Here is a 25,935-nt window from a genome sequence, read left to right as displayed (position 1 = left end):
AGCAAAGTTTGCAAATCTATATTTACCATAACGTTTGGAATCCTTAGCAAAACGCGCCAGTTTTTGGCCACGTTCCAAACATTTCATTTGGGGAGCCTGAGTGTCCACCCGGACGTAAATGGACAAGGAATAATTAATGATTAGAGTCCCACGCCCGTGACCATTAATTCTCGTCTGCCGTTTAGCTCGAACGCAATCATTTTTCTGTCTCAATTTGAGGACTTTAACCCGTCACTATTTATTGATTACATTAGATTGAGGGAGAAAGGACAAGGTTCTAGTTTTCTGGTCATGATTGAGTAATAAGTTTTGAAATCCTTCACAGTTACGATTTGATCGACTTGTTCCGTGCAAAGTCCCGTTAGATTTTCTGAATAATTAAACGAACGAAAAATACTCACGCCATCTGTACTGGATCACGGTCATCACACATTAGGGCACCATCTAATCTCTGTCGAAAGCGACAGTTAGAAATAGGAGCGCAACGATTTCGTTCGTAATCTATCGCCCAGCAGATTGTTGGTCAAACTGCTTATTATTCTCATGGGGAAGAGATTAACTGGGCTGGGCCAGAGGCAGGTTCATTGATCAGCTGACCGTTTTGGTCGGGAGGTTTTTCATTCATGCTTCTTTCGTGGCCCGTGTGAATGAAGGTTCATGGAGGACTTTATATATCGATCGACGCAAGACTCGACTGGATCTACTCCTGGCTCGTGGTGAGGTATATAGTGCTGGACTGGATACTCCAAGAAAGCGTTAGTCATCGGCTAAGCTGCTGGATTGTGGCACTGGATTGGTCGGAAGTTGAAAGTGATAATAAATAATCCGTTAGAAATCAAGTTGAATAGGTCGTATTCCGAAATAGACAAGACAAGGCTGCGTGATGAAAGGTTTCTTTGTTACCCAAGTTATTTTAGATGAAATTTAAAGCGATTTAAAGCTATAACTCAGTTTTAAAACTTGTTCAATATTAACGGGGTATAAGCAACGCCGATGCAGATGGCCACATTTCGTGTGAAATTGCGCAGCTGGTTGGAGATTTCTCTTTCCTTGATTCATTGCATTAATAACTGCACGCTAAGTGGCAAGTATTTTTCAAGACGAATGCAGCGCAAATTGAGCTTTTACTATTTCTGAATTAGGAAATGTTGCCAAATTAGTTAATTGCCTAAACGAGGAATAAATAGCCTGAGATATCAATGACGTCACCGGCCACTCTCTCTCCGAATACAATCACGTTTAAAAAAGTTTTAGGCGAGCAGAGCGTGAGTCAATAGTTATTGCGCTGCCATCTAGCGCCGCAGTAAAAAACCGGTTCAAGTAACAAAGATTCAAAATGCTAATTCGAATCTTTATTGCACGGGGAAATACATATTTGAAATTGAAACAAATGATCAAATCAAACTAGTAGGCTACAATGCATTTAAGACGTTGACATCACAGTACTGAAATATTCATTATGGAGATCCAGACAAGGTCGATTTTGGTCGATCGCAATAATCTTAGGTAGTCGGGCCAAATGACGTCGTTAGACTTATTATCATTTCGTCTATGAAAAGTAAATAAACAGATTAAAAATTGTATCATCTTGCGAACAGAAATTTGAAAATGTATTCAATTACTAGAGTGTCAGTTGACAATCATGAATCGTGCCGTGCTCTACGTTCTAATCGTCTTGGTTACACCAGGTATATTTTACTTCATCATACCTTTATAATATTGACTTAAAATTCATAAACTTGAAGCGGCGTTGATAAGCGATGACGTTGGTCGCATCTCTAATGGATTTAATGGTGATACGGCTAGTGTTGTCATCGCCGAGAAATACCCTTTCATAGTTTCGGTAAACAAAAAATTCTGTACAAATGAACAATACAGACTGACCTTAAAAATTAAATAGGTGACGTTTAATGATAACCACATTTGCGGAGGATTCATCTACAATTCTAGATTTATCGTTACAGCAGCCTCTTGTGTTTTCGAGTGAGAAAAAATTAATTTAATGACCCTAATGGATTGATAACTTTCACATTATAAAGTGTTTTACTTCTAGTAAGACCACCGCTCAAATTCAAGTAACGATAGGTCAACTGTCCCTGATCCTTCCAGATCCAGGAGAGATGCGCCTTCAAGTTAGGGCGATTTATGTTCACGAAAATTACGACAATATCACTAAAGTCAACGACATCGCTATGCTTGAGGTTTAATTGTTGCGATATATCTGACTAACAATTTTGGTTAAATTTTTTTCCTGTTTTGAGAAGACATCTCAGACGATAGAATTCAATGCAAATGTCAATTTTACGTACTACGACACTGTCAGTGGTGGTATCGCAGCTGTTAGTGGGTGGGGTGCAGTTGACGTAATTTATTTGTTAAATATTATTTAGATTTAGTAAGTACGGCTATATCTTGTCTTATTAAGCTAGGAATCAAAAGTGGTGTCCATCAAACTACGAGAAGCTATATTATCTGCGCCTATCAACTGTGATTTGTTTCCTGCTGACGTCTACGATCCAAACATCATGTTCTGTTGGGGCAAGAGTGGTATTAATAGATTCAATATGTTGCTATAAAATTATCACATGCAAATTGTGGGCTTGAATTGCAGATTTAGACAATGGTATACGTCCATGTCAGTATGACGAAGGTTCACCACTGTTTAAGCGCACCTCACCCACAACAGCCCTCGTTATGGGAATCGTCTCTAAAAATTTGGGCTGTGGTGATAGCGAAATCTACGAAACTATCTACACTCGGCTAGTGGTTTACTACTATTGGATGCTCAAGACAGGCGGTCCTCAACCTTAAAATCGAATAAAATTCGTCTACAAATGAAATTAATTGAAAATCATGATGTAACCATTTAATCGCATATAACCACAGCACTAAATAAACCATAAATGTGATTGAAAACTTTACCATAGAATCAGTGTCTTTCATGAATAAATCATATGGATTTCTTTTGAAATTCAAGAACAATAATTCAGCATAAAGTTAAGAAAGTTCAAAGAATAATAATGCATTTTTCACTTGTACTATATGTCATATTGATTACCACGAGCAGCAAAACTGTTTAAATTTTTTAAAAATCATTCTTACCACAGGGAAAGTTGTCGTTTGAAGCAAATGAATACCCAAATCATTAGAAATTAGCTTCACAGTTGTTTTCACTGTACCTGGAATATTTGTAATGGACATACAAAATAAGCGATTGGTGGAACACAATCTTGGGCCTAGTCTAACCGCATGACGTCGTTATTATCGTTTTATCTAAAGAAGAGAAAATAAATAATAATAAAAAAAATATTATCACCTGCTGAACAGTTGCGATATGACATATGACGATTAAATATGTCCTATATTAAAGATTCAGTTGAGAATCATGAACCGTGTCGTGCTCTACGTTCTCATCGCATTTGCTGCACCAGGTATTTTTTTATTTCGCCATAATTTAAATTCCCCTATGCTAACATCAATCAACTTGAAGCGGCGTTGATAAGCGATGACGTTGGTCGTATCTCTAATGGATTTAACGGTGCTACGACTAGTGTTGTCGACGCCGAAAAATACCCTTTCATAGTTTCGGTAAACAATAAATGTTGAACAAACAACTCATACAAAGTAATGATTTAAATAATTAGGTGTCGTTGAATGACATCCACGTTTGTGGAGGATTTATCTACAATTCTCGATTTATCGTTACAGCAGCCTCTTGTGTCTTTAAGTGAGAAAAATTATTTAATGACACTAATTGGTTTGATTACTTTAATAATCTGAAGTGTTTTACCTCTAGTAAAACCACAGCTCAAATTCAGGTGACGGTGGGTCAACTGTCCCTGATTCTTCCAGATCCAGGAGAGATGCGCCTTCAAGTTAGAGCAATTTATGTTCACGAAAATTACGACAATATGACTAAAGTCAACGACATCGCTATGCTTGAGGTTTAATTGTTGCGATATATCTGACAAACAATTTTGTTTAATTTTTTTTTTGTTTTTTTGAAGACATCCCAGACGATAGAATTCAATGCAAATGTCAATTTTACGTATTACGACACTGTTGGTGATGGTCCTCTTGCCATTGTTAGTGGATGGGGTGCAGTTGACGTAATTAATTTGTTACATATTATTTAGACTTAGTAAGTACGGTGACCTTGTCTTATTAATCTAGGAATCAAAAGTTGTGTCTACCAAACTACGGGAAGCTCGTGTTTATCCGCCTATCAACTGTGATTTGTTTCCTGCTGACGTCTACGATTCAAACTTCATGTTCTGCTGGGGGCAAAGCGGTATTAGTAGATGTAATATGTTACTATAAAATTACTACACTTAAATTGTGGGTGTAAATTACAGAGGATGACAATGGTATACGTCCATGTCAATACGACGAAGGTTCACCTCTGTTTAAGCCAATCTCACCCACAACATATCTCGTTGTGGGTATCGTCTCCAAAAATTTGGGGTGTGGTGACAGCGAAATCTTTGAAACCATCTACACTAGACTATCGGCTTACTACGGTTGGATGCTGAGAACTGGTGGTCCGCAACCTTAAATCCCAATGAAATGCATGCATTTATTATCCTATTTGAAAATCAACCCCATGAAATAAACAATGACAATGTTTAAATGAAATTTCATCGAGCATCTTCAATTTGATTTGTTGTGTTGCTTGATAAGCTGGCAGTCAAAATGAAAACTATCACATTACATAATGTTGAATAATATCAGGGGTTTACTTACCGCTATCAGTTCCTACTCAGCGTCACAGCCATGATATTGCCTGGTCAAGGATAAAGACTGCACCTATGAAATAGAAAGCAACAAGTTTATTATTGCACAGTTAAGAAAAACAAAAACCTTTTGAGAATCCATTCAACAAAACAACTAATAGAACTACTACGAGTCAAAATGCGGATATCGGTGGCCATTTCCTTTCTAATTTTCATCACGTCTCTGACACACGGTATAGTCCAAACTTAACTTCTATAAAATATTCAGTACTAATTAGATAATCTTATCTCCAGAATCGTTCGTTATTGCCACAGGTAAAACTGTTCATGGGCGTATCACGGGCGGCACTCCGGCTGCGATTGGAGAGTTCCCTCACGTAGTGGCCATTAAAGTAGACAAGGAATTCCGTTGCGGCGGATTTATTTACAACGAACGGTGGGTAATCACGACTGCATCCTGCGTCTACGGATTCACAAATCTTTTGGACCGGGTGACAGTGGAAGCTGGTGTAGTATCGTTGGATTCCACCTCCGTACCGAGTCAACAACTTATTCGGATCGAGTCGTTCCACGTGTACGATTCTTACGACGAATCTCTTACGGGACCGCTACACGATCTTGCCCTGATACAGGTTAACCAAAAACAACCTAACATAACATAATTGCACGACATTAAACCCTTATCATTTGTTTGCAGACAAATTCGCCTTTCATTTTCGATTCGAACGTAAATTTTTCGTATTACGACGAATTGAGCCAAAATCCCGAACAATTAATTTTCACTGGATGGGGCAGTACCACAGGAGTAAATGAATATCATTAATTCATTATGGAAATTAGCCAACTAAATTTTGTTTAAATTTCTTCTATAGAATGGCGGTCTGTATTCAAACGAGTTGCAAAACGCAACGATTACCTTGAATAATAATTCAACTATTTGTCAACTGGCTTACGAAATTTACAATAACGCTTACATGATCTGCACCGGAGGTAATGGTTTCTCAGTAGGTAAAGTAGAACATACGGATCAAACCGGATTTACTTACCATAGATGAACTAGACCATGCAAGTCCATGTTACTATGACGAAGGATCACCTTTGATGCAGAATGGATTTGTTGTTGGAGTCATGTCGAGGAATAAGGGCTGCGACGCAGCTGGAACGATTGAACCGACCATTTTCACACGGCTGTCACCTTACTACAATTGGATATCCACTACGGCTGGATTGCAACCAGTTTTATCCAATCTATCCTTGTAAAAAAGTGATCCTATACAAACAAATAAAAAAATAGGAATAAAACCAAGACTAATCCAACATTTTCTCATTTGATTTTAAAATATCCCGCTTTCTTACTCGCGTGAGTCGTGACGCACGAGTTCCCCGCTAGATGCAGTCAGCCTGATCGTTATCATCGTTATCATCGCTACTATCTCGCGAAACATACGTAAAGGCTGACATCAAATTGCTTGTGGCATAATCTAAAAGTTCAACTAGGACAAATTCAACAGTTTAAAAAGCTGATAGTTGCTCTTGATTCAAAGTTGGAGAGTTTGGTTTTAAATCGGCCACCGTGAAAATGAAACTGAGCACTGCCATTCCCATTTTTCTCTGCTGTCTTCTACACAACGCTACGCAAATATCTCAATTAAACCGGGTTTTTTAATGTTAATGCCGTAATTATACAGGAGGAATTGAAAAAATAATATTGTGTGATGACACGAATTTTAAAATGAATCAAAAATGAATGTGAATAGAATTTTAAAATGTTCTTACTTGATTGGCGCTTTCCTTAGACGTCTCCACCTATCGAATTTAGCACCAACGTCAACTTTATCCCGCACAGTGAGGCGAAAGAAGCTCTTTCCGACAATGGCACCTTCATTGGACGGGGAGTCACTTTTATAACTTGAAAACAATTAAAATTTGTTTTTATTTTTAAAATTAAAATGTCCATAATTACAGGAAGGTGGTTTAGTGATTGCCGGGCTGCGTTCCATTCAAGTTTCATTCGGAACAGACTGCAGAGATTACGGCGCGGATCAGTTTTACTCAGCTTACATGATCTGCGCTGGAGGCTGTAAGTTAAAAAAGAAGTAAACTTTAATTGTATAGCATTATAGGTAATCTGATTTCTTGAATAATACAGTCACTAGATACTGGAAGCCCCTGCCATTGCGACGAAGGTTCGCCTTTGGTGCAAAACAAAAACATCAGTGGAACAGTGGGAGTGGTTGGAATCATGTCCAAGAATGCCAGTTGTGGAAACAATTTCCAACCAACCATTTACACCAGAATGTCTCCTTATTATCCTTGGTTCAATAAGCTTGCCGGAGAACAGCCTACATAGAAAGAACGTTATAAGTGTTTTTTCCCTGCGACAAGTATCAAATAAATAAAGTAGGGAGTTATAAACTTTCGTATAGCAACGCTATCGCCCATCGGGTTCTTGAATTTCACATCCTAACGGGTCTAAGACAAATCTCTGTGGTATGTCAGGAAGCCAACAAAAACTCGTCAGCAATTGTTGGACAGTCAAAAAGAAGCAAAAGTATCGCAATGAAGCTCACAGCTCTAATAACTGCTCTCGCCTTCGTCGCCCTTACATCAGGTAATTACTATAGAAAATCTGTTAGGGTATTGTAAAACTTATAAACTAAAACTATGTTATAAGGAGCACCAAGCGAAGATCGCATTTACGCTGGTAGTAAAGGCCTACAACCGCCATACCTTTTTTGGTTTCGATAGTGGTGAATGAACATGCGGTGGATGGATTTATAATAATGACTGGATTGTCACAACGGTCACTTGCATTGTCGAGAAACTCAATTATAAACAAATGAATGTTTGGTATTAACAATTTGGTATTAACAATGCCCTTATTGAATAATATTCGAAAATTACGAACCGAGTCAGTTAAGTGTCATCGCTGCTCAGGTGTCGTTGCTTCAGCCGGACGCAGACCAAGTTTCGGTTAATTTTTTCAAGATTTACCGCTACAGCACTTTCGACCCTGTAACTAAGTTGGACGACATCGCTTTGCTGCAGATAGCTAAATTAAATTGATTTTAAATATCGAGTTTAATTGGTTTCAAGATTTCGACAATTTTTACCAACGCAATAGGCTATTGCGTTGGTATTGCCAATAGCTCGCAACAACTCTGTTTTTGGGCACTAACGTCAATTTCGTTCCTTACGAAGAAAGAAGTAGTTGAAGATGGCCCCATTAATGCCGCTTTTGAAGGATGGGGAAGCTTAGTTTCTATCGTTTCTGTGCCGTCATCCCGATTTCGCCTAACAGTTGCTTGGCTTAACGGATCAGCTCCTATATCAAACAATGAGATTCAATGTCGCCATTATTATAGGTACAAAAATATCGATGTAAATTGCTTTACCTGTTTCTCTGAAAGAATGCCAAAAACAGACTGAGAATCGAATCCATTCTTCCATCGCGAGCGGCCCCAAAATGATTTCAGTTGCATCATGGAATTTTAAGTACAGCGTTTCTTCGACGTTCGCATCCGGATTAAAAACAATTGGGGGACGTCTGTGATTCAATTTTAATTCATAATTACTGTTAAATTGAAAATGTGACATTTCAACGATATTATCAATCAAGAATTTTACACTCAATAAAAAAAAAGCCTTTTGTTACAGACCTCATTGTTGCATTGGGCGTCTATCTAGCAAATATTCGAAACTTACTAAATTCCAAACACTTTTATTTACTAATTGGCACCACCCCAGTCCGATGTTTGAATCTTGGTCCTTGGAGTTATGCTGATGGGCAGGCGGAGCTATAATGATATTAGAGGGCAACTGGAAGCACTACATACTGTATACATAACAATAAAAGAAAATGTTCTGCATGAAAAATACCAACTGTGGATTTACCTGTTTGATAATTCTAAGACGTGTGAAAAATAATCTGGAATGCTGTATAGGCTACCTACATGGTTTTTTTATAAATACCATTCACACTACTCATTTGTTGCCTGCCCTGTACTGTAATTAACTTAAGACAGACAATTCGAATGAATTGAAATTCTAGATAGACAATTAGGAGTTAATACTGAAACAATGTAAGTAACGGGAACTACTCAACTGAAATTCGAAACAAATGTTAATGGTGGGAACAATCATCAGCCTGACAAAGATCTCTGTGAATGGGTTTGAGCATCTCATTGATAAATTTCAGGGAGACAACACAGTAAAAGTACTTCATACCATTTTTTCTGTGATCTCCAGTAATATAAAAGTAAAAAAATTCTCATTTCACCAATGTAAACTGAACATGGCCATCTATAGTTCACGGCCCATCATCGTACGCTTCTGTGTGGGACAAATTTTGGGTTCCCTGCCCCTTTCCTGTTGCCATAGTACATAGCCAGAGGGTCGTAAGTATCGGTTTTTGTTCCACATTTCCGCAGATGCTTTCCACCCTTTGGATGCCTGTGTGTCTGACTTGTATATCGATATGGTCAGAATTATTCGAAAGAAAGCGTTTGACAGTCTAGTGGGTATAGCGGTAGATTCCCACAAGAGTAGCAATAGGTTCAAATCTGTATAAATCATTATCAAATTTTCATGATTTTTCCTTGTTTTTCTATATTTTTAAAGGGAATTAGATGGAATGCCTAGATTCTGTAAAAAAATGCGAGTTTTTTCACATTTTTTAAACAAAATCTGAATTTGTTTTTTTTTTCTAAGTTCTTGCCAAAGAAAAAAATTCAGATTTTGTTTAAAAAAACCTTTTCCTTTTCTCCCTTTCCTTCCCTCGGGCACGATTTACCCGTAAAGCCTATGCGGTTACCACAATGGGCGAGCCAAATAAAAATCTTCTGTTCACGGCAACGCGACGCAAAAAGGTCGGCTTGACCCATACCTTTGGATTCGAATAAGGTCTATATAGCTCTGATAAAAATATTGTTATGTCGATTTAAAAATTCATTTGGCATTGTTGCCAATGGCTTCTTAACAGCTTCAGTTTCAAATTCAGTTTTTGTTAATTAGTAAAAATGAGACGAAGTTCTCGCTTAAGTTTAAAAAACCCGGTGGACTTTTCTAAGTTTTTTCCTCCGAAAGAAAATCGTAGAAGAAATCGTACAGCTAAGGTTCAAATTTTTTAAATTAAGTTTTTGTTTCTTTTTTTTTTTGTATAGTTGTAAAACAGGAACCAGATGATGGCGTCCCAACTGAAAGGAGGACCTGGGTGATCGGATCACGCCATCAAGTGGAAACTGTTTTATCTCATAGGTAAGCTAATTTGTGATTGTGTGTGTTTTCGTTTTGAAATCAATTCCAGTGGCTGTTGTATTGCCCAAAGGCTGGTTGTTTTTTGTACAGCTGAGTCCACGGCTGAATCCAGCATTTTCTCCACTTTCACCTGCTTACTCTCCACCTAAAACTTGCCCGGGCAGTGGCCCGGGTTAACTCTAGGTTAACTGGAGTTTTTTACGGCTTCGGCTGTCACTTTGGCTTCACTAATTCATTTGTTTCCCACTTTCGTCCATCCGGGCTTTCACCTTGCTTGCCTTCTAGCTCGCTGACTGGTACTAAAAAGCGGGCTCGGCTGGCTTCTCTAGACCTTTCGTGGAATTCGCCTTTCGCAAGATCGGTCATTTCCGATTGATACAAATTCCGAAACACCCTCACGGAAGACGGAGAGGATCGCAACGATCGACTTCGTCTTTTTCTTTCGGTACACATATTTTAAAAAATTGCAATAATTCATAATAATATATTTTAATTATTTTGCCTTGCAGGAATATCTCGGTTATACACCGGGGAATGAAGCAACACTGTTGTTGGCTGCACAACACATGGAGAGTTTGATCTCTAAGTTGGGAATGGCCATTGAAATAATGGAATAATTCCCTACGTGTGGAGCACAAAGTGCATCTGGATCACCATCAAATGTCATTCAAGTACAACAAAAGAGACATCCCTCTAGCAGCAATCTCAAACAATATTTTGGTTGACATATCGAAATTGAACCTCATGCGCTGGTTCTGTGAATAGAAAAATTTCTCATTGTTCGTGACTATGGACGTGTAAGAAGAGACGACTTTGATGACTTAGATGGAAACTTACTTGAAGCTAGAAACATGGTAAAGTTATAACCAATCATTCTCAATCAGTCAAGTTACTAAACTTTCATTCCATACTTCATTCTCAGGTTGAAATGAATCTTCAGCGAGGACAAGGAGCAGTCGGTCATCTATTGAAAATGTTTGTCAACAATAAAGTTGCTGACTACAACGAAACTATTTTCGAAGCAGTAACAAATACCAGTAAGAAAGTGTTAACGTTTAAAAGAATTACTTGATTTCATATGATAATATGATTATTTCTTCTTCAGGTGTTGATGGATCACAGGCGGATGACGTTTGGAATAAAATCCATACAGTCTTCTACAGTCCAGTTATAAATGGTGAGGAAAGCGTAAGACCACGCCCAGGGACAAGCGCAAATCGTAGCGAGAACAACGACAGAATAAAAAACCAAATGGCTGAAACGTGGACTAGTAAGTTTTGCTGAGTTTTTAGGTTACCACCAACGGTGATTAACATCTTGTCTTAACTCTACTCCTTACAGCGGGGATCGCTCCTAAAGTTTGTTCAAACTGGGAACTGTTTCTCTCAATGCGACTACCGGAGTCCGTGACAATCCAAGATTATTCTGTGGTGGTTCTAAATCTTCTACGAGTACTAAATGGAATCAGTCGTTATTGGGGATCGTTGTACGATCTCGATAGTTACGACCCTATCTCAACTAACAATAAGTTTCTTCACCACCAACTAACCCACAAGGTTAATCAACACCTCAAGGTATATTCTTAATATTTTATCACTATTTGAAATTTTAAGTAACTTTTTTTTCTTGTTGAATTCTCCGAAAGAAAATCGTACAAGAAATCGTCCAAGAAATCGTCCAGCCGAAGGTAAGGTTAAAATTTTTGTTTCTTAAATTTTTTTTTCTAATTTTTTTTTTGTATAGTTGTAAAACAGGAACCACATGATGGCGTCTCACCTGAAAGGAGGACCTTGGAAATTGGATCACGCCATCACGTGGAAGCTGTTTTAGCTCATAGGTAAGCTAATTTGTGATTGTTATTGTGTGTGTTCGTGTGTGTGTGTGTGTGTGTTTCGGGGCAATGTTCAAAATCATAAGGGCAATGTATTTTTTTTTAAATGGACACCAGGAAGAAATCGAATCGTTCGCTCAGCGTCACCGTGTTGTCGACCACTGTTCCGCACGGTGGATTCCTGAACGCGTCTCTTCTTTTCAAGAAGAATGTTGAAATGGGTAAATTATCCCAGCAATGAGTACTTCAACTTATGGGAAGAAAAGCAGAACTGCAATTGTGATTCCCTAATTCGTCAATACCTGGAAAAGTAATTTTTTAAAATATAATTATTAGAACTTTTAAAATAATTATATTTTTTATCTTTTAGAAATCAAAACCCTTCGATTATAAACTTATTGGATGGTCCTGGAGCTGGGGAAGAAGGGACTTTACTAAGACCCAACCAAGCGATCATCAAAGTGGAAAATCCAGGTGAGCTAGCATCCGGCACACCTGCATTTGTTCCACTTACCCCGTTGGATATGGAGTTGGCCAAGTCCAACCAACTGTTGCGTCATAGGAATAATCGTCGCGACTACACCATATATGTTCGTGACGATCCTATGACAACAACAACAGCAGCAACGGCAGCAGGAAGTTGAAAATCAACGGAAACAGCAAGAAGAGGAAAGATAAAAACGGAATGCCTTTTTTCAGGTTTGCATTCATATCCTACGTGCAGACGAGATTCATCCTTCTGCACAGACGTGTACTAATCTGTTGATGGTACCTCGCTACACCAGCCCACTTATTTTGAGAGAGAAAATGGCCTACGCCGTAAACCAACAATTGCGTTTTTATAATGCATAAATTATTTCTTTGGATAAAACCTTTCGTTGCGCCTTAGAGATTTTGATTGCGCCTTTTCGGTTTGTCGTTGTTTGATTCTGTAGCTGTTGGGTAGTGAAACTATTTGAAATGATGCACTTTAAGGAATCCTGCTTTGCCTTGCTCTCTAGTGTTCTGTCAACTGTCCGTCATTGCGTCATTGTTTGTTTTTTTAGTGAGTGAAAATTTTGCAGTGTCATGTTAAATTATTTTCGGTTTTTGTATTCAATTTTGTGTAGCCTATGTATTCAAAATAAATTACAATTAAAATGTAAGACAAGAGTCATTTTTGATATTTATGTACAGTACCTTACCTAAAGTTTGAAAACGAGAGAACCTTATGGAAAAAGGCGTTTTTTGTGGCGATCCCGAGAATCCATTTTTTGTCGGATTGCGACGAATTTTTTTTTGCCGTAGCATTGGGTAGCATTAAGATGATTTTTTTTCAGATTTTCCTAACAAGGGTAGTCGCCCCCTCATAAAAGCGTGATCCCCACGCTTATGGCGGGGGATTACAGGCAGATCACATCGGAAGTTAAGCCTGTAGATGGCTATGTCGTCTGTTACGAACAGTTTGAAGTGTCAAACGGGTTTTTACTGTGTAAAAACCCGTTAAAATCAGTCGAAACCATATATTCTCTTTCGTAAGCTTCTGTGATTAAAATAATATGAATTTAATCAGTTAAGATAAGTTGCTGTTTCAATACCGACGGTGATAATTATAAGATTTTGTCCCTTTTTATTGGGTGATTATTCCAAGATATTTATTTGATTATTACTGATGTTCATATGATAATTGTTCGATTCATACATGACATTGGAATGACATTTACAAAATATATACTTAATGCTCATATAACATTTAAATAGCGTTATCTTGACTAGCGATTATATCTCATATTGAAATGATTCTTATAGCCTGACTTTTGCTTTTCAAAAGAATTTTACAAACTTTTTACTTTATTTTATTGAAGAAAGCGACGACGCACAATACATTATTCTTCTCAGACTGGGCATGTGATAGTCTTGCCAACATTTGCAAGTTTAATCATCGGTTACCTTCGCCCACAGATTCTGGATCTGACACACTATCTTTATCATCAGAGCTAGCTTTTCGTTTCACATCTCTTATCTTCAATCCGAAAATACTGATGATTGTCTTCCTATCTGAATCTGGGAATCTACACTGAACGAATTCTAAAAAAAAAAAAAAAGACGACAAATTATAATAACATGTCTTACTATTTAAGAACAATATTTAAAACTTACCACATATGGCATCCACTTTTTCTTCATCTTATTTGCTGTCATCTTTTGATTTTTGTTGGTTGCCCCCTTTCACCACAGATTTTGCTAGAATGTCGATTGGGAAGCAATATGCGAGGCATGCCCTGGCCAAAAGCGAGGATTTTGTTTTGCTTTTCAACTCCCTTTTTTCTTTTGTTGTAAGGTTAAGTTTTTCCTATAACGAACACATAAAACCTAATTTTTAGTACTCTATGACCCTTTTTAGTAGGACTAATCTACTGCTGCTGTGGGGCAGACGTGCTACATGGCAAGAAATATGATGATCACTTATCAGTGCATCTACCACTTCAGGATTGTTCCAGTCAGCAATATTTTCGCCAACCCTCCTCTTCTTTGGGCTGCCTTGAGCCATTTCTGCGAACTTAGAAGGCAAAGCTATGAAGCAATAGAAAAATTTTTTAATTTGATAGTCTTTATTACAAACTATTAAAAAAAACTTAACTGTTTTGGAGAAAAATATTCTTTGTAATAAGTGCGTTGATTTTCTCGTCCTTGTTTTTCAGTTTTCCCTCCATGTCTTGGTTTGCTTTCCGTAGTTGTGTTATTTCGATTTCCTTTTCTTCTAATTTTTTCTCCAAATTCGTTATAGTTGACAATTGGTTTCGCTCAGCCTTTGGGTAATTGTCTGCTTCACCTGTGTCCATTTCTTCTTTATCTTCTTTGCTGGATCTTTCTTCATCTTCATCTGATCCACTATTTCCTTTTTCAGAACTCACCTTTGCTTCCTTACTTAGTGTTTTGTTGAACTTTTCAACTCTACTGCTTGCATCTTTATTGCATACACTCTTTGTCCCTAAAAACAATACAACATCAGTAATGTCACATAATCAAAATAAAGAAATGATGATATCTAAATATAGTACACACATACCAATTTGTAAAACTCTCCCAAGTTGGGTTTTATAGTCTATTGTGCTGAGTGAGATCCTCTCTTGAATTTCATCTTCGATTGTAGGATTATGATGTTGATTTTTATTCATAACAGTTTCAAGTGGCTGGACACTGTAACATAGTATGTCCTTTACTGAAAAGAATTTTCCGCATTACCATGAATTAAGTGTATAAATAAAACTAAAATAGATTACCTTTTTTACTCCACATGATAAGTGCAAACTTTTTGTTTTTTTTATCCTTTTCGGACATCTTTAATATAAACTTTTCACTAAACACGTGTTAACTTTCGAAATGATAATTTCTAAACTTTGAAATGTACTATAATCTCGACTGCTGTAAAGTAGAATACTCGTTTCAGCAACGTTGCATAACTTTCGCGGTGTGGATATTTAACGTATGTGAATGTGCCATTTCATAATTTAGAAATTTTCATTAAAAATTGTTATTATTTTACGGTTTTTTCCCAACTATAAACTAAATCAATTCAGATGTGAAATCACAGTTGGAGTTAAATATTAAATTAGATCAGAATGTCACGGAAATACCACGATTTTTCACTGATGAATACTAAGTCAGTCAAAAATCAAGATGTTTCAAAAATTAGACCGGAATCCAAAAAAATCATTCGTTTATCATTAGAACCCGAATTTAAAATATTTTGAAGTGATTATAGTTAACAAAGTCACTGAAATAATCACTGATCATCACGTAAAAATCCATAACATATTTTATCTTTTTTCTTACAGAGGTGGCTAACAGAAGTATGACAGAAGAAAACAACTTTTCGCAACTTTTCAAATTAAGTTGCAATAAATCCACATTTGGTTTTTCTTACGTAGACGTGAATGGTTGATTGGAGTAACAATCAAAGAAAAACCTTCCACTTTGACTTTTACCCCACCCTCTCTTCGTTTTGTAGAGTCAAAATGACCTTCTTGATTTCTTTGTGTTAAATGAGCCCTCTCATTTTATTATTATTTCAATAACTTTGGTGAAATTCACGGCAGAGGCGAGAAGGACTGACTGAGCAATCCACCAGAAACTGAGGAGAAGAAATTGTTGCCAGTCTCTCGCCCACTTATTGTGATTCCCCCCTTACGAACAAGCGACACTCTAATGAGCTTCCGTTTTATTTTTGATCTGTTCTATGAAGAAAGAAAAATAATTGATTTGATGTATAGATAAAGTGGACTTGCTAAATACAGAGTTGACACTCGTAGGCGGAACCGTTCCTTTCTCAGTTCATTTGTTTCTCTTACCAGATGATTCTAGTACGACTATAGTAGAACAAAATGTTAAGCCGGTAATTTAAACTAGGGTTAAAGTTAAGTTTTCGACTCAAACAAGAAAGCTCGCTCAACGTTTCAGTTACCTAGATAGGTCGAAATCATGTTACAACGTCGCACAACCCGGAGGAATCCAGACACCAGAAATGCGGAATCCTCGGCTTGATTATATCTCGAAAGTCTATAACTCGGTGGTTAAAAAAAAAACAATCTCGTGACTAATAACATCAGAGATCACAAACTAGTTCACAACAAACATGGAACGGGAGAAAAAAAAAATAACAAAATAAATAAATTAAACGAAGGGAGAGATTACAAATCACTGTCTTAATTGCAAATGATAGAAAATCCCCTTTTTAGAAACCAACGTTAAATCGTTTCAAACAACGCCCCATTCTACACCACACAAACCGACACAAACAGAAACAAGCAAAGGAGCCAATCTTGCGTTTTCTGTGTCTACTCAATTCGGGATTCAGACGGTTACGGTTCTCTAATTAAAGTAAATTTAGGCCAAAGTCGGCCAAAGTTCAATTAGCATTAAAACAATCGACAACTTAACATTCGCAAATTCAGCTGGCGCCTGGCAAAAGAACTGAATCTCAATTGATATGACTGACAACGCGAGTACTTCCGGTGAGCCTTCCGGATGAGGAAAATAGAAAATCAGACACTTGGCCGTTCTGACACACACAGGGGAAAAGGAAAAAAATTAAATTTCACATACCAGTATGATAACATGCTGCTGCGGTGTCTCTGTATTCAAATTCAACGGGTTGTCCACTCCAAATGATTCGGGAAGGCGATCTATGGTGAAGAATGGTGGTGAATGGTGTATGGTGTAGAAACTATGGTGTTAATTTTTTTATTAAATTTAAAAAAAAATATTTTTTTTCTCGCAATCAGACTTCAAAATGACCTATCATTTCTAACACCAGGTTGACCGAGTGGTTAAAAGGCTATACCTAAGATTATGCTCTGCAAAGAGACGTGGGTTCGAATCCCACACTGGTATGGTAACGTCTCTTCTGAAATATCGAATTGAGGCACAATGAAAGTTAAAAAACTCGGATAAAAATATTTCTGGTGTTAATTTTTTGTTAAATTTCAAATTTAATATTCTAATTAAAAAAATTTAAATAAAATAATTGAACTTTAATTCAAATTTTAATTTTAATATCAAAATCTGTTTTATGTGGCAAGAGCAAAATAAGCAGAAACATCAGTCACCGAATCCAACAGAAAACTCAAACAAATGTTTCACATCAAAGAGAGAAACAACTTCAAGCTTGTTTCTCTGTGAAATGTTCTTACACCTCCATAACAGGCCTCAGAATCAGGAAACTATATCATGTTGGTCAATTTGCCGTGATTTTGGGATGGGGACGAGCCCTTGGTACATAGCGTAGCGAAACATCACCAGCAACGCACTGGTCAATTCTCTGATGAAGCGCGTTCTTTCTTTTTGATCAATTCATCTTTTATAAGCGCAGCATTCCAAAATGGAGAATTGCAACAAGCCAAGGTTTCCATCATGTTCAACCTCGACTGCAAGGCAATCGAGACCCCTGGCAAATACGCGACGGACAACACTCTCTGTATTACTTCGACTTTTGGCAATAGATACACTTATCTGGTAAGTTATCAACAACTAAATTATATCGCACCTGTACCCACCCACATAGTTCAATTTTCTAGACCTGAGACGAATTGGTAATATTACTGGAAAAATGTAGTTTAAACTTTTTAGATTGACCGTTGACGTCGGTGGTCCAATCGTTACTTTACCATCGCCAGGGGCCTGGACCATAGTCGGAATCAACAGCTACACCAAGGGCAAGCGCATCTAGTCATGTATAGGATCTAGACGGGCGGATTTTAATTGTTTTCTTATCGACAGATTGCGCTACCAACGGCCTAAAAAAACCCGAGTGTCTGCGTTCAGGGCCTGGATTGACACATACATGAAATAAAAATGTAAACCGGCAAACGGCCAATCGAAAATAGCGAAGACGACGACGACGAAGAACACGAAACGACATGATTCTGAAATTGTAGGAATGTATATAGCCCTATACTTCCTAGTTTTACAGTTTGTTGAATTCGGTTTTAGTTGACTAATATTGATGATTATTTAATACCCAAAGGGAATTCCGAGATGTATCAACACTACCCCAAAGTATATCAAATTCTCTCTATAAAATAAAAAAATCCTTTCGCGTATAGGACGGGTCCTCAAATAAGTAAGAAACTTTGGGTAACTGACCTGTTGGACATGACATTTTTGAAGCTGGGCAAAGGTTCTTGACAGTTTCCAGGTGATGGGTTCCGGGAGGAAGGCAGGGAAACGTTGCCGCGCCAGATCGCGAATCACGTGCGGAGAAGCTGACTGTGGATCAGTAGAAGCAGAGTGAAGAGGAAAATAGCAGCTGATGAAATTCAATCGTCCTCTTGCACGGTCGAATTTGACTGCGTCAGCTTATCATCGGAATGAATTCACGCCGACAGTCACGCGACTGCCGGAGTTGATCCCATTTTCTAGCCAAAGCAGCGGCCTCCAAGCGCCTCCAAGTTAACAATACAATCAACAAATTTCCTTCACAAATCTTTGTCCAGGAATTACAAAGCAACTCAGCCAATGACCAAGGACCATTTCTGATCACGATAACATTTTCCACGGGAAATTAGCTTTTCTCTAGGAGAGAAAATCTTGTAAATTGTTGGCACTGGAGATTGTTTTAAGTCTTCGCGTATAAACACTCTCATGCAGATTTAAAGTTATAATATAAAACAGATTACATCACGATTATAGTAAACAAGTAATAAAAACTATTACCCTATTGACGGATCAGAGACTGCTGCCGTCAGCACAAGCAAAATTCGCATAAATTTGTTATGGCGATGATCAAATCTGCACAAAGAAAGAGGGAAAAAATGAGCTCAACCAAAACAAACGAAATAACTAACCCAAAACTTTGCCTCTAACATTTCACACCAAATATAAATAATTTAATTGACAAAAAACCAACAATCAATTATTAACAGAGTTGGCTAGAATCGTTCTAATATATAGTCTCTTCATTTAATTGCGACAATTTTAATTACCGCAATTCGTAGCTGAAAAGGCGTTGAAGGTAAGCGACAGCCAGAAATTCAACTGAATTCAAAACAAAATGGCTCGAGACGGCCGAATAGGTACACTGTCTAGTAAAACACGGAAATGGGTTTCACTATGGGAGACGAACTGGACCGAAATTAAGACATAAAAACAATGAACGTGGTGAACAACTCACCTGTGATTTTGTGCAGTTAGTCTTGAAGAGGATCATTCGACGTCGAGTCTCTAGATGAATGTATGTATATATTCTTCAATCTCATGACCATTTTATATGTGTTTGCTCGCCCTATTTTGCTGTCCAGGCCCCAGGGAGTCAGTTCACTGGAATTCACCAGCTGCAAGTGATTTTTGGAAGGGGTTCTACCTGAAATCCGAAAAACGTGGGCTGTCAGTTTCGTGATAGAAGTCGATCCAGATTGAAGTTCGGGCGTCAGTTTAGAGGCAACATGCTGTTGCTTGGTAAAAGAAAAATGTAGTTAATTGCAAAAAAGTTTAAACCAAGATGGTGGATGCCCATCTACAGACTAAATTGAGAGACTGCAAAACACTCTAAAGTTGGATGGACCACACAAAACTGTAGAAGTATTAATTTCTGGTTTAAACTTACACCTGAAGCATATGTAGCATATCAAAGCACAATTCACGCCAGTCAATGAAAGGCACAGCAGATCAAGCAAAGTAGTAGCAGCCTAAAAACCCTATTGATGAAGCCAAGTCTGCTGCCGTGTGATGTCAGCAAAAGCAAAAACTTGCAGTTGTCATTGATGTTGATCAAATCTGCACAAAGGATCAGACATAAATTTAATTGCATCGCAAACATATAGTAAAGAGAAAACGTAAAGAGAAAATGCATTCATGAGACTATGAGTTTGTCAATTGCCAGACCAAAAAATTATCAAAAGTTTGGATCAGTTACTCTCATCAATCGTACTATTTTAATTCTTATTTTTTAATTTATTTACCTTCGAAACAGCATCAAGTGCATTACATTAATATTCAAGCATTTCTATAGGCCTACTATATGAAGAGACACGAGACACAAAACACGACGAGACGACACGACGATCACATTTCTAAAATCAGATTTTTCGTAATTTCCATTGCGGCCATTAGCGCAGTTCGCAGTTGCCAGATGCACTTTTGTTCCCATTCGACTGATCCCGCCACAATTTGATTTGGCATCCGTGAAAATTTGAACATATCATTTATAGCTTCGTTGCAGTTTTTCAATTCTTCAAGGGAAAATTCGTTGCAATAGCTGCTAGAGACTTAATAGTCAGATAGACATGCATTCTGACTTTTGAGTACTCAATAACTTCGTACAGCCAAACTGGCAACTTTTTCTTTAATGTGGTCTCTCCAAATCCCAAATCTAACGGCGATTACATCCTTTTTCACGTTAAGTAATAACACGGCTGCCCCTCGTGCAACGTCAGCCGTGTGCATAAACCGAAATAAACAACAGGATGCACAACCGAAACAATCAGTGTCAGCAGGATAATTGATAAAGATAAAGAGTGACGTGTGGCGTACGGAGTCAATCAGATATCTGATGGTCGTTAGCTCCCTTAAAATGAATTTGATAAATCCAGCTACAAAAATCTAGAAGTTGAATATCATAGCAGAAAATGATCTTCGGATGTTGTGCTGCACTGTGGCTGGATCCTTTTACGTCAAAGCTGCTTATATATCGTTATATATTTACCACTCATCTTCAAGGAAGCAGTTGTTTAGCGCATGGTAGGGCCTACTTATGGGACAACCGGACAATATTATCATTATTAAAATATTAATCCGCCCAATAGAGCAATGAGAAATGCTGAGGGCAGCGAACCCGGCGAAAATTGAGAACCTAGCATAGTATTTACTTGGGATTAATTGAATTAAGAAGCGGATGGCTTGGATCTTTCGGAAAACATTTTTAGTTATTACAGGGGTGGAGATGATGAGGTTCTATTAACATTAAATTGCTCATGCAAGACCATAATTCAACAAAAACTGTTAGCTTCTAATCAAATGAACAGGTATTAAATGTCTGAAGCTCCAGCGAGTCGGAAAAAACACGAGAATCGAGAAAAGTTATTATTAGTCATTAAAGAGCTGAAAAAGCTAAGTATTTAAATTTTTCGTGGGTCAGACGGGTCAGACGGCTTCGAATTTTTATCATAAAACAGACAAACAGATGATCATGACACAGATAAATCAGCAGAGTAATAGATAAATAGATTTGATATCAGTATCAAAAGTCATCTTATTTGGACAGCACTACCTTTTAGAAAAGTCAGCTGCTCTTTGGGTGTGGCAAATTCGAGAACATATCAAAAGTGCAACTGACTAACTATAAGGTGCTTTCATCTTACTTCATTAAGAAACAAGGCAGTCGTCACTTTCATTATTCTGTCAAAATGTAAATCAAATCATTTATTTCTGTTGTTCCACTCTGACTACATTATTTGTTATTGGTGTAATTCGATATTAAGAATAAAGCAGGTCAACTTGGTCATTAAAGAAAGAAATGTCGAGATCGGGTGCTGCATCGGACCTCGCCAAGGGGGAAAATTTTACAAACCTATTGCTTTACGTACAGCATGTTGATCGAGAAAAAGACATGGCCAGTACAATATCCGAGATATCCCTTCGAGAATATCTGCTGGAAAACCATAAAATATTTACTGACACTAATTTTGCCGAGTATATGAGAAATCCTAAAGCCAATGTCGGCATTCTGAAATCATTTTTAGAACATACAATCACCCACGTCGAAGTTTACTCCAATCCTCTCCCGGCAATCCCTTTTCAATCGAACGTCACGATTCACGCTTTCGTCGTTTTCGAAACGTGGGACTGGATGACCGAAAAAGAGACTTGGTATTCTATCGAAAAGAACGGGCATTACATTGTTCTGCAACAATCGCCATACAAATATGACGTCGACCGAAGAATATACGACACTGAAAAGAAGAGACTTGTCCAAAGGCTTGAGCCGGTGAAGAAGCAGAAAAGTGGATGGGGCCATTACAAGTGCCTTGAGTATTTACTACGAGCCATTTGGGAAACCAGTCAGCTTAATAATGACTATCATCTTCTGTTTGCGAATTGTCAAAATTTCGCATCGTTCGTCTTCGAAAAAGCAAACTGCGAAGGGAAAAAATGGTCGACACCGATAAGTGCTATAGCCGACATATTTCGTTCGAAATGTACGGTATCAATATCCCCAGGCCAAATGGAGTATTATGCAAAACTCAAATTGAGTTTAGAAGACATCAAATTTGCCCATTACAAAGCGATGATGGAGAGAAACAGGAAAGACTTAGAAAAAGTTACAAAAGAACTGACAATCGAATCTTTTTAAAACAGTGTCGACTCCCAAGGCTACACGCTGCTCGAATGGGGAACAGTTTTCTCCACACCAATATGGCCAATCGACGAGTTTTTAAAAAGAAAAGAGGAGCCCAAATTCCAACGGATGAAGGATTGTTTCGCCAGAATGTCTTTTTCATCGCCCTGCAATATCTGCGTTTAAATAACGAAGAAAGTAAGACATCTCAATTCTTGTCATTTGATGGGATCGATATTCACGGCGTGAACCAAACACGCGACACGGCATTGCACTTGGCTTTGTACGGGGAAAAAAAGAAAATTGCCGAAAAGATTCTTAATCAATTTCCAGATTTTAACGTCAACGTAACCAATTTTGGGGGGGATACACCGCTTCATCTAGCTGTAAAATTTAGATGTAGAATCAAATTGATAAAAAAGATTTTAGCTCGAATGAATTCGGAAAACGTCAACAAACACAACAAAAATGGAGACACTGCTCTTCACGTTGCAATTCAGGACAAGTTCAAAACTGCGGTCAATATACTGCTCAAACGCAAGGACGTGGACGTGAGCCTCAGTAATAAAAACGAAGACACGGCATTTGATTTATGCCGTAAGTGGAAGGATATTCCAGATAATATTTTCAAGATCATTTCCGATAAAACAGCTGATATCCAAGCCCAATAAAACTCCCATTATATCAGAAGAAGAAAAATTAGCAATATAAACATATATAGTAATGTAGCAAATATAAGCATTTATACTATTAGAAAACGAATATGCATAGGCTACCCTTTAAAAGTGAGCATATATACGCTATGAGCATTGCATTTGCCTTCCCTCTGTTCTCCTATTCACATACCGTAGAAATTTTCAACATCAATTTATTACCGTGTAACATGCATAACTATCATCTTCATTGTTGATGGAATGTTGGTACAAAGTGTAACTGTTGATTAAATAATACACACATTTCAATCAACAATCAGAGGATCACAGTCCAGTCGATCAATTGCACACGACTCGGCGAAATATATAAATTAATTCTGAGCTAATCAAACTATACAAGAGTTTTTGACAATTTAATGGTTATAATTGCAGGGGGGATGACATTTGACGCAGTCGACGCCACACCGACAGCCCGCTCGTGTCACCTTTGCCCTAATCAATTCCCAATCGTCATTTCAACTATTCAAAATTTATTTCAGAATTTCAGAATTACCTTTGGACCCCAGCGGTTTTGTTTGGTAACCCAGCAGATTTCCGTCCGGCAGACGGAACAGCGGACACAGTCGCAACCCCAGCGTTTCATCAGGACCACCTGACACTGCGGGCACGACAGAACCTCACCGCTGGCCACCAGCGCCTAAATGTTTTATAATTTTTATTCAATTCAATCAAACAAATATTTTTAAATTTAGTACTTCAATCATTTCTTTGGTCCGTCTGGCGTCGTCGTCCGTCTCGGCCCTTTGGTTGACTCGATCCTGAAATTCCTTGCAGTTGGCGCCCTCGTGAATGGCCTGGCAGGTGAGGCAGTTGCTCTGGCGACAGACTGGGCAGCGGCAGACGTTGACATTGTCGGCCTCGACGACGGCCCAGCCGGGGCAGTCGGCCGTCTGGCAGTGGAACGTGTTGGCCATCGCCTTTTCGGCCAGCCGCATCGAACGCTCCAAATGTTTCTCGTACAATTTGGCGCCCACCAACTTTTTCCCCAAAATTTTATAGAACCAAAATTTCAATTGCAATTGATTAAAATTAAATGAAATGTTTAGAAATACATTTTTGATTTCGAGTTCCTGGAGGATGGCGTCGCAGGCGTAATGGTCGTCGCGGTACGGGCAGGTCACGGTCGCTTAGTCGCTGAATTCAATCACGTGAGCCAAACAATCCCTAATGCGACACAATTCAATTAATTAAAAATTTCAAATAGGATGTGTAGGTGTGTAGTACTGTGAATACCGGCAGAAGTTGTGGAGACATTCCCTGAGGGTGACGCCCACTCCCACCGGAATGATCATCAAACAGACGGGGCAGTCGAAAGCGTCGGCGTTGGTCACGACGTCGCTCCCGTCCAGCAGGTCCACCAGTTTCTTGTAATCGACTTTCGGCTCAGTCTCGGTCACTGCTGGATCAAGTTGATCCATCGGCCGCTTATAATCCGCAGAATCCGATCCGCCAGTCGCCCCTATCAATCCATCCAAATGTCAATCCGCGGGAATAAAGAATCAAAATGAATTTGTTTCCTTTATACCTTGATCAGATTATTCCGCCGGTTCTTGTTCATCTGTTGCGATGTTGATGGTTGTTGTTGTTAGTGGAGGATCGTCAATCTTGTCAGCAGGTTGGGTGATGGTGCTGGCCGTCGCTTCCAGCGGCTCGTCGTCCTCTTCTTCGCATTCGCTGTGCCGATCCGTCTCGAAATTGTAATACTTTCGGCTTGCTCCGTTGTTTCTGGACGGATGTGGTGCTGCTGCTGGATCGGATGGATTTCCTAGGAAGGGGCGAAGGTGAGGCTAAATGGGACAACCTTTTAGCCGGAAGAGGCGCAGTGCTGACGGCGGGATTGTCTTTGGGTTTCCTCGCCGAGACCGGTGACGATTTGATGGGCTCGTATTGTTGTTGGGGATCAGCAACAACAAATGGAACGACGGAACGCGGAGCAGTCACCGGATTGGGGACGACGACCGGAACAACACGGCAGTTTGGCTGATGGGCATCACCGGTGAGGTAGCAGGTGAGGCGGGCGACGGGGTCCGTTTGATGGCTGCCAACTCCTTGTCCAAAACGGCGGCCTTGTCAAACTGTCCGGCAGCGATGGCCTCCTCCAGCCGCAACAACATGACCTCCACCCGTTTGTCTTCGCTCAACTCATCCGCCGCCAACTCGTCTGTAATTCCATTTCCAATTCATTTTTGGATTGAATAAAGCCATTAAATTTTATTTGGACAAATGAACTTTTATACCGATACTCTTATTGTTGACGTCGTTGCTGGACTCTCCTGGTTGCTGGCCGCCGGCCTGTCCGCCGCTGCTCTTGCTGGCCTGCTGCTGCTGCCGGAGGTACTAGCTCAACTGCGGTCGAGAAGGAGAAACAAGTGCGAAATAAGATGGATGGATATCCTTCAAAACGGCCGGGGCCAAAAACCACGCGCTTATTATTGGATAGACTGTTGATAACAGACGGCCCGGAATCAACCGGCGGAATGGTCGAGCTGTGATTTAATTTGAAGATGTCGACCGGCGAGTTGTCGAGGCTTCAAGGCCGTGCAGGCCTCGCACCACAAACGGGCGTCGCTGTTGACCAAAGTGTAAACC

At 38.8% G+C, this 25,935-nt stretch overlaps 6 protein-coding genes and 3 long non-coding RNA genes across 23 annotated transcripts; 5 read left to right on the top strand and 4 right to left on the bottom strand.

Annotated features, from left to right (window-relative positions):
* The first annotated feature begins 1,614 nt into the window (after positions 1 to 1,614).
* On the top strand, positions 1,615 to 4,599 carry LOC124316329 (transmembrane protease serine 11D-like). 2 transcript variants are annotated; one of them, XM_046782218.1, is made up of 7 exons: positions 1,615 to 1,688; positions 1,746 to 1,843; positions 1,901 to 1,983; positions 2,054 to 2,201; positions 4,008 to 4,109; positions 4,174 to 4,291; positions 4,356 to 4,599. In XM_046782218.1, exons 1-7 carry the CDS (start codon positions 1,643 to 1,645, stop codon positions 4,553 to 4,555), a joined length of 795 nt encoding a protein of 264 aa, XP_046638174.1. In that variant the 5' UTR covers positions 1,615 to 1,642; the 3' UTR covers positions 4,556 to 4,599. The 2 variants fall into 2 exon arrangements, with proteins under 2 accessions (XP_046638174.1, XP_046638183.1); XM_046782227.1 differs by lacking the exon at positions 4,008 to 4,109 and adding an exon at positions 2,265 to 2,363.
* Positions 4,464 to 7,725, bottom strand: LOC124319418. 5 transcript variants are annotated; one of them, XR_006913122.1, is made up of 10 exons: positions 7,642 to 7,725; positions 7,464 to 7,557; positions 7,150 to 7,351; positions 6,881 to 7,075; positions 6,697 to 6,811; positions 6,510 to 6,641; positions 6,090 to 6,226; positions 5,780 to 6,003; positions 4,744 to 4,806; positions 4,642 to 4,680 (listed from the first exon to the last, which is right to left on the bottom strand). It is a non-coding gene; the product is annotated as an uncharacterized LOC124319418 (long non-coding RNA). The 5 variants fall into 5 exon arrangements; XR_006913140.1 differs by lacking the exons at positions 4,642 to 4,680; positions 7,150 to 7,351 and adding an exon at positions 4,464 to 4,550; XR_006913116.1 differs by lacking the exon at positions 7,150 to 7,351 and having other exon boundaries at positions 4,646 to 4,680.
* On the top strand, positions 4,815 to 6,048 carry LOC124316282 (chymotrypsin-1-like). Of its 3 annotated transcripts, none has more exons than XM_046782156.1 (5): positions 4,815 to 4,966; positions 5,049 to 5,365; positions 5,431 to 5,541; positions 5,606 to 5,723; positions 5,785 to 6,048. In XM_046782156.1, exons 1-5 carry the CDS (start codon positions 4,912 to 4,914, stop codon positions 5,991 to 5,993), a joined length of 810 nt encoding a protein of 269 aa, XP_046638112.1. In that variant the 5' UTR covers positions 4,815 to 4,911; the 3' UTR covers positions 5,994 to 6,048. The 3 variants fall into 3 exon arrangements, with proteins under 3 accessions (XP_046638112.1, XP_046638102.1, XP_046638093.1); XM_046782146.1 differs by having other exon boundaries at positions 5,028 to 5,365; positions 5,431 to 5,538; XM_046782137.1 differs by having other exon boundaries at positions 5,028 to 5,365.
* On the top strand, positions 6,721 to 7,499 carry LOC124319886. 2 transcript variants are annotated; one of them, XR_006913594.1, is made up of 4 exons: positions 6,721 to 6,813; positions 6,883 to 7,133; positions 7,233 to 7,344; positions 7,408 to 7,499. It is a non-coding gene; the product is annotated as an uncharacterized LOC124319886 (long non-coding RNA). The 2 variants fall into 2 exon arrangements; XR_006913588.1 differs by having other exon boundaries at positions 6,883 to 7,344.
* A 149-nt stretch (positions 7,726 to 7,874) lies between the features above and the next one.
* On the bottom strand, positions 7,875 to 9,148 carry LOC124319617. Of its 7 annotated transcripts, none has more exons than XR_006913323.1 (5): positions 8,961 to 9,148; positions 8,839 to 8,893; positions 8,628 to 8,780; positions 8,129 to 8,568; positions 7,875 to 8,058 (listed from the first exon to the last, which is right to left on the bottom strand). It is a non-coding gene; the product is annotated as an uncharacterized LOC124319617 (long non-coding RNA). The 7 variants fall into 7 exon arrangements; XR_006913350.1 differs by having other exon boundaries at positions 8,628 to 8,748; XR_006913334.1 differs by having other exon boundaries at positions 8,129 to 8,307; positions 8,393 to 8,568; positions 8,628 to 9,148.
* A 1,403-nt stretch (positions 9,149 to 10,551) lies between these two features.
* On the top strand, positions 10,552 to 11,738 carry LOC124316159 (E3 ubiquitin-protein ligase TRIP12-like). Its single transcript, XM_046781976.1, has 6 exons — positions 10,552 to 10,843; positions 10,912 to 11,026; positions 11,095 to 11,259; positions 11,331 to 11,563; positions 11,635 to 11,676; positions 11,733 to 11,738. Exons 1-6 carry the CDS (start codon positions 10,841 to 10,843, stop codon positions 11,736 to 11,738), a joined length of 564 nt encoding a protein of 187 aa, XP_046637932.1. The 5' UTR covers positions 10,552 to 10,840.
* On the top strand, positions 11,644 to 12,464 carry LOC124318203. Its single transcript, XM_046782816.1, has 2 exons — positions 11,644 to 12,130; positions 12,191 to 12,464. Exons 1-2 carry the CDS (start codon positions 12,030 to 12,032, stop codon positions 12,462 to 12,464), a joined length of 375 nt encoding a protein of 124 aa, XP_046638772.1. The 5' UTR covers positions 11,644 to 12,029.
* A 948-nt stretch (positions 12,465 to 13,412) lies between these two features.
* LOC124316299 lies at positions 13,413 to 17,225 on the bottom strand. Its single transcript, XM_046782167.1, has 7 exons — positions 17,144 to 17,225; positions 15,084 to 16,985; positions 14,870 to 15,022; positions 14,441 to 14,791; positions 14,270 to 14,373; positions 13,960 to 14,152; positions 13,413 to 13,887 (listed from the first exon to the last, which is right to left on the bottom strand). The coding sequence occupies exons 2-6, from the start codon at positions 15,139 to 15,141 to the stop codon at positions 13,988 to 13,990; spliced, it is 831 nt and encodes a 276-aa protein (XP_046638123.1). The 5' UTR covers positions 15,142 to 16,985; positions 17,144 to 17,225; the 3' UTR covers positions 13,413 to 13,887; positions 13,960 to 13,987.
* Positions 17,226 to 23,609: 6,384 nt separating this feature from the next.
* Positions 23,610 to 25,181, bottom strand: LOC124318055 (ranBP-type and C3HC4-type zinc finger-containing protein 1-like). The gene is made up of 6 exons (XM_046782807.1): positions 24,872 to 25,181; positions 24,580 to 24,805; positions 24,399 to 24,510; positions 24,042 to 24,323; positions 23,840 to 23,983; positions 23,610 to 23,778 (listed from the first exon to the last, which is right to left on the bottom strand). Exons 4-6 carry the CDS (start codon positions 24,279 to 24,281, stop codon positions 23,707 to 23,709), a joined length of 456 nt encoding a protein of 151 aa, XP_046638763.1. The 5' UTR covers positions 24,282 to 24,323; positions 24,399 to 24,510; positions 24,580 to 24,805; positions 24,872 to 25,181; the 3' UTR covers positions 23,610 to 23,706.
* Between the last annotated feature and the right edge of the window lie 754 nt (positions 25,182 to 25,935).

The sequence above is a fragment of the Daphnia pulicaria genome, chromosome 1 (genome assembly GCF_021234035.1).
Source record: "Daphnia pulicaria isolate SC F1-1A chromosome 1, SC_F0-13Bv2, whole genome shotgun sequence".
NCBI lineage: Eukaryota > Metazoa > Arthropoda > Branchiopoda > Diplostraca > Daphniidae > Daphnia > Daphnia pulicaria.
The sequence above is the reverse complement of the archived record's forward strand: the minus strand, read 5'-3'. Positions and strand labels throughout refer to the sequence as shown.

What these genes read in the sequence shown, in the direction of transcription:
- LOC124316329 (XM_046782218.1), top strand. Translation starts at nt 1,643, where the DNA reads ATGAATCGTGCCGTGCTCTACGTTCTAATCGTCTTGGTTACACCAG. An exon ending in GCAGCCTCTTGTGTTTTCGA is followed by an intron (nt 1,984 to 2,053) that starts GTGAGAAAAAAT and finishes TTTTACTTCTAG; the next exon opens with TAAGACCACCGCTCAAATTC. An exon ending in ACGACATCGCTATGCTTGAG is followed by an intron (nt 2,202 to 4,007) that starts GTTTAATTGTTG and finishes GTTTTTTTGAAG; the next exon opens with ACATCCCAGACGATAGAATT.
- LOC124316282 (XM_046782137.1), top strand. Translation starts at nt 4,912, where the DNA reads ATGCGGATATCGGTGGCCATTTCCTTTCTAATTTTCATCACGTCTCTG. An exon ending in CATCACGTCTCTGACACACG is followed by an intron (nt 4,967 to 5,027) that starts GTATAGTCCAAA and finishes TCTTATCTCCAG; the next exon opens with AATCGTTCGTTATTGCCACA. An exon ending in ACGATCTTGCCCTGATACAG is followed by an intron (nt 5,366 to 5,430) that starts GTTAACCAAAAA and finishes ATTTGTTTGCAG; the next exon opens with ACAAATTCGCCTTTCATTTT.
- LOC124316159 (XM_046781976.1), top strand. An exon ending in AATGGCTGAAACGTGGACTA is followed by an intron (nt 11,260 to 11,330) that starts GTAAGTTTTGCT and finishes TACTCCTTACAG; the next exon opens with CGGGGATCGCTCCTAAAGTT. An exon ending in AGGTTAATCAACACCTCAAG is followed by an intron (nt 11,564 to 11,634) that starts GTATATTCTTAA and finishes ATTCTCCGAAAG; the next exon opens with AAAATCGTACAAGAAATCGT.
- LOC124318203 (XM_046782816.1), top strand. Translation starts at nt 12,030, where the DNA reads ATGTTGAAATGGGTAAATTATCCCAGCAATGAGTACTTCAACTTATGG. An exon ending in ATTCGTCAATACCTGGAAAA is followed by an intron (nt 12,131 to 12,190) that starts GTAATTTTTTAA and finishes TTTATCTTTTAG; the next exon opens with AAATCAAAACCCTTCGATTA.
- LOC124316299 (XM_046782167.1), bottom strand. Translation starts at nt 15,141, where the DNA reads ATGTCCGAAAAGGATAAAAAAAACAAAAAGTTTGCACTTATCATGTGG. An exon ending in TGGGAGAGTTTTACAAATTG is followed by an intron (nt 14,792 to 14,869) that starts GTATGTGTGTAC and finishes TATTGTTTTTAG; the next exon opens with GGACAAAGAGTGTATGCAAT. An exon ending in GAATATTTTTCTCCAAAACA is followed by an intron (nt 14,374 to 14,440) that starts GTTAAGTTTTTT and finishes ATTGCTTCATAG; the next exon opens with CTTTGCCTTCTAAGTTCGCA.
- LOC124318055 (XM_046782807.1), bottom strand. Translation starts at nt 24,281, where the DNA reads ATGCGGCTGGCCGAAAAGGCGATGGCCAACACGTTCCACTGCCAGACG. An exon ending in GGACCAAAGAAATGATTGAA is followed by an intron (nt 23,984 to 24,041) that starts GTACTAAATTTA and finishes TAAAACATTTAG; the next exon opens with GCGCTGGTGGCCAGCGGTGA. An exon ending in AAAACCGCTGGGGTCCAAAG is followed by an intron (nt 23,779 to 23,839) that starts GTAATTCTGAAA and finishes GGAATTGATTAG; the next exon opens with GGCAAAGGTGACACGAGCGG.